The 4,590-nt window shown below is 38.0% G+C and overlaps 1 protein-coding gene across 3 annotated transcripts in view; it reads left to right on the top strand.

The window, feature by feature from the left end:
• The first annotated feature begins 501 nt into the window (after window positions 1-501).
• Window positions 502-4,590, top strand: part of EXD1 (exonuclease 3'-5' domain containing 1) — a 17,678-nt gene continuing 13,589 nt past the window's right edge. For all 3 annotated transcript variants that reach the window (XR_014896046.1, XM_085306554.1, XM_085306562.1), the window contains exons 1-3: window positions 502-843; window positions 1,865-1,916; window positions 3,438-3,571. Coding sequence is in view for 2 of the 3 variants with exons in the window: in XM_085306554.1 (XP_085162680.1) it covers window positions 744-843; window positions 1,865-1,916; window positions 3,438-3,571 (286 nt within the window). In the remaining variant the exon portion in view is untranslated. The remainder of the gene's footprint in view (window positions 844-1,864; window positions 1,917-3,437; window positions 3,572-4,590) is intronic.

Here is a 4,590-nt window from a genome sequence, read left to right as displayed (position 1 = left end):
CGCGGCCGTTGAGGGCGTTGCGGCCGTTGGCCGTTAGCCGCCCCCCGCCCCTCATGGCGTTTGCGGGGACTGGGAGGTGTTTGTCCCCTTTCGGAGCGCCGCGTGTTCGAGTCTCAGCTCCCGCTTACTTAGAGGCACTGACCTCGCTGTCGCTCTTTTATTATTATTATTACTATTTTTTTCTCTTTGCGAGACAGCTTTATGGGGGAAGGGCACTGGTGTATTGGCATCTTGCTCATGCTTTAAAAWATATATATATATGTAAAAAATACATAGTTCTTAACTGGAATTATGCCACTGCAGTTACGTTGCTGAACTTTCACAGTCTAAAAATAACCCTGCAAAAGCTCCACAGAAACCATTTAGAGCTGTCATGTGCAGTCTCCCACGCAGAGCGTGCCCACTGCTAGCTGTACGGGGCGTAGCGTCGCTATGCGCTTTCTGAGAGCCAAGCGCAGTCACTGGGATAAATAAAGCACCTGCTGAAAAATGAAGGTAAAATTAGGTGCATCTAATTATGCTCTCAGCTTTTTAGATCATGAGGGTGTGACAGGTCAGAACTTTGTCCTATGAAGTGTAAACAGTCATTTTATGGAAGTGCTCTTCTGCAGAGTAAAGTAACCATCATTATTGGAATAACCTGATTTGTCTTTTTTTTTTTTTCTTTTTTTTCCAGGAGGTATTAGGAGAGCTAATCATTCATTTTGCTTTGTTTTGCAAATGATAAGCTCTTACCCATAACCATGAAGTGTGATGGATTGTTTTTCATTTCAGTGAAGAACTTGGAAACTGGCAGAAGTACCCCTGGAGCAAAGATGTTTTTTGGCCGTGAAATAGTCGATGGTGAAGCCTTTCTTACTTTATATTAAGGCATTGGGATAATGGCTACTCTTAGCAGCACTTCTCAGTCTAATTGTGGAYACTGGTGAATTCTTTAGTTGCACAGCTTTCCTCCAAAATCACTAGGAATCAGAGCATTGTATGAGTCACAGAACTTCTCTATGCCCCAGTTATCTTCTGTAAAATAATAGTAATTTCCTGCTTTATGAAGGTCTTGTGACTATCCTGTGTTAAAGCTTGATAGTTAAATAATGAATAAAATCTAGTAAGGTTGGTTGAAATAAGCATGCATCCTTTGCAGTATTTAAAGGCAGGTTACRTTTAATGTGTATGTTCTTATATGTGGAAAAGACTCTCAGTAAAGGACTCTGCTAGGAAGTTAAATCCCTGAAAACAGAGGTTCTGCTTAACTTTTCTTGTTTGCATTTACTTGCACAGATAAAAAGCATCTCTGTTAAGCAGTCTGTTTTTATCTGAGCAGCTTTCTGTGGTTCACTAGTACTAAAATATGGAATATTTAATGTGTTTAAAATGTTTTAAATGTTTCTAGTATGTGATGGTCCTGTGCATTCCTACTGCAGATACAGGCTTTGCTTTGGAGACAAAGAGCAAAGTGGTATGGTGGGAAAGAGTTAGAAAGCAGCTTCAGACTTAACTGCTTAACTGTGTCCATTCTGCCTTTTCCCCCATGTAGGTGTTTTGTTGTATGTRTAATAGTCTGTAAAGTAATAAGTTGTAGTTTTATGTTGACTTTGTGCCTTTAAAAGGATGCTAAACCAAGAATTAGTTCTACTTAAATACTACAGTTCTGAAATATGTCTAATCTAGGCTAGTGATATAAGTCAATTTATATAGAATTGTACACCAGAGAGAATTCTTTTTACTTATGTTTTGAGTCCATTTCTTTTCTGCATGTCCGTGCTAATTAGTATCGTTTTTTTTTACTCTTTGTTTTGGGGGAAATAACAAGTGTCAAAAAGTTGCTTGCCAGTGCTAGGGTATAAACTGTTGGTTTATATTGCAGTGGAATTGCTGGATGAACCAGATTCAGGGAAGGGAACAGCAGTGCTCTCAGAGTATGTTGAAATTTTCTGTTTGTTTATTTTTTTCATGATAGGAGAAAGGGTGGGAGTGTACTTGCTAGACCAGCTAGCACCTGTATTTCATATCTTATCAATGTTCTGATTCAGCTATGCCAAGATTGTGTTTCTGTGCCCTAAAGAAGAAAGATGATGATGAGTAGAAGGCCTCCATTGTTCAAAAGATTCTTTCAAGCTAAGACTTATTTCTCCCCTCACCCCGTTAATTTCATAGGTAGAATAATTTGCTTAGTTTGTTGTTTTGTTTTGTTTTTCAGCTTTTGGTTTCAAGGAGGGTTTCCTATGAGCATTTTCTTGTGGTTGAACGGTTCCTGGGCTATTGCATAGAGAAATTAGGCTTGTGTAGAAGTATATAAATGTGACTTTGGGAAGCTGGTAAAAGTATGTTTTGCTGCTTTGAACTCCTGCAGACCCCAGTTGTTAGATGACTTTGCTTTATGTCTTTTTGCAAGACTACATTTCATTATTTTTTTTCCTGTTAAGAGAAGCAGGAATTAAGTGGTCTCTACTGAAAATTCTTTAAAATAGGTAGACAGCACATGAATTGTTAAAAGCTGCAGTCTTCTCCCTGGCTGCTGTCTTGTCTCCTTACTTCATGAATATATATACTTTAATATGCACATTTTGCTAGCAGATTTACTTCTGTATTAATCAATTAAATAGAAAATTTTAGATACAAGATCTTCAACTATATCCAAGGGCTGGTTGGAAAGTTATTTATGTTTTACTATATTGACATAGGGACATATGTGATTGAATCTGTATAATAATAGGATGTTTTTATATCAGCATAAAGGAATTTATATTAATAGGGCATCCTTCCCTCTAAAGTATGCATGAGTTAGACTGTCCTGTTGTAAGAATGAAGCATCTTAAATGTGGCGTGTTTCAGGAAGGTGAATGTTTGTTACTAACACTGTTTTATTTTTTTGGTTGTGGTATACTACTCTTTCTGTACTTATTWAATAACTTCCATTTAATAATAGAAAAGTTTCGATGGATATAACCATTTTATGTATTTATGAACTTGTAAAATCATCTGCCTAATCATAATATTAAAATAATTGATTTAATATTTTTGGTTCAGCATGAAGATTTAAAAATATTTAAATTGTGTAGTGCCTGGGTTCAGGTCAGGTACTTCGTTCTTTAAGTTGTTTGTACTTGGTGCTCTTTCTTCTCGTGAACTTTATTACTGATGTTTGCAGCAAACATCTTTTTCAGGTTCTGCTCTCACYTGCTTTTTTTCAGAAATAAATCTGAAATTTTATCTGAAATAAATGTCCTGTTGGCAAAATAAACTTTTATTGTTGGGTAGCTTCAAGAGCCCCCTTAGTCATGTACGTTGGATTGGGAAGTTGCTTCATATGCAGCAGTTCATTGTCAGGCAGCAGATATATAGTGCTGGATGAAATATATCTTTATTGGATTATTCATGCTGGCAAAATGATGTGTAATGTGTAGCCTTTTGTACTATGTATGATCTTGCCTCTGCAGGTGCACTTCAGCTGTTGAAGGGAACCCAGAAGCAGACACAGGTGGATGGGCATATTGTGGCACATGGAGTTCTCCTTGCATCTCCCTAGAGAGCCAGCTGAGAGCCTGGAATAGCTTAAAAAACTGTCTTTCAGGTAACATGGCTATTAGTAACATAGTTTGCCTCTAGRCTACATCTTTCCTAGAGGCAGTCATCCCTTCATCTTCCTAGGGCTTGCTTGTGTCCAGGCAGGTTTTGTTCTGAAAGAACGATGGTCACAGGTTGGCCCAGAGCTCACTGGGCTGCAGCCATGTTGCTCTTTGCCTACAGATATGTCCACAATGTCAGAAGGAAACTCCTCTGCTCTCCAGAATGTTTATCCTGTAGCTCAGATCAACTATGAAAGCAACTGAGCAGTGTAACTTACCTTTTGAAGAAGTCAAAGTACTTCAGTCGGTCAGTGTTCTTCTGTGGCAATTTCTTCTTGTATTTGTTGCTTGCATGTATGTAGTGTGACAGATAACCCAAAGTTCAGTTAGGCTATTGCTCTTGGGTCCTGTGCTAGTTGTTAAGCTTTGAAGATGCTTGCACTGATTTGGTTGTCCGGTTGCTGCTGTATGTGTTTACGTAGTTTCAGATCCAAAGTCTGATTGGATCCCTGGGTGTTAACACAGAGCTGTGAGAAGAATGCAAGACCAGTGAAGGCTAAAGGGAAGGTTAGCAAAATTATCCTAGAAAGCTAGAAAGTAGGGGAAAAATGAGCAAAGGTTGATGTGATCTAGGAGAGCCTTAAAAACGGTTCTTATGATCTTTTGATTTGATACTGTTTTAGAGCTTAAAAGGTTGTTACTCTGTGTGTTTTTATGGAGTATATAATTAACATCTACAACGTATCTGAAAGAAAAGGAAGGAAAAGGAGAATCTTTAACATAGAAATTCCTTCTCTAGCTTAGAGACTGTTAAGCAGGCATTCAAAAAATAATAAAATAGCCTACTTTAAGTTCCCTTTTCCCTCTTGATCGCTTAGCTGTCAGTGTTTTGTGATGTTGTTGTCTTAGTTCTGCCTTCGTTATCTTTCTCTTTCCTTGGGCAAGCTTGGGAACCATGACTATTTATCAGATTTTTTTTTTGCCATAATCTTACTGTTTCCTTCATGTATCATGAAGACTTTTT

Source organism: Rhea americana, unplaced genomic scaffold (assembly GCF_003343005.1).
Source record: "Rhea americana isolate MKP2758 unplaced genomic scaffold, rheAme1 scaffold_102, whole genome shotgun sequence".
NCBI classification, from domain to species: Eukaryota; Metazoa; Chordata; class Aves; order Rheiformes; family Rheidae; genus Rhea; species Rhea americana.
Note: the sequence above shows the minus strand (reverse complement) of the source record. Positions and strands in the feature narration are given on the sequence as shown.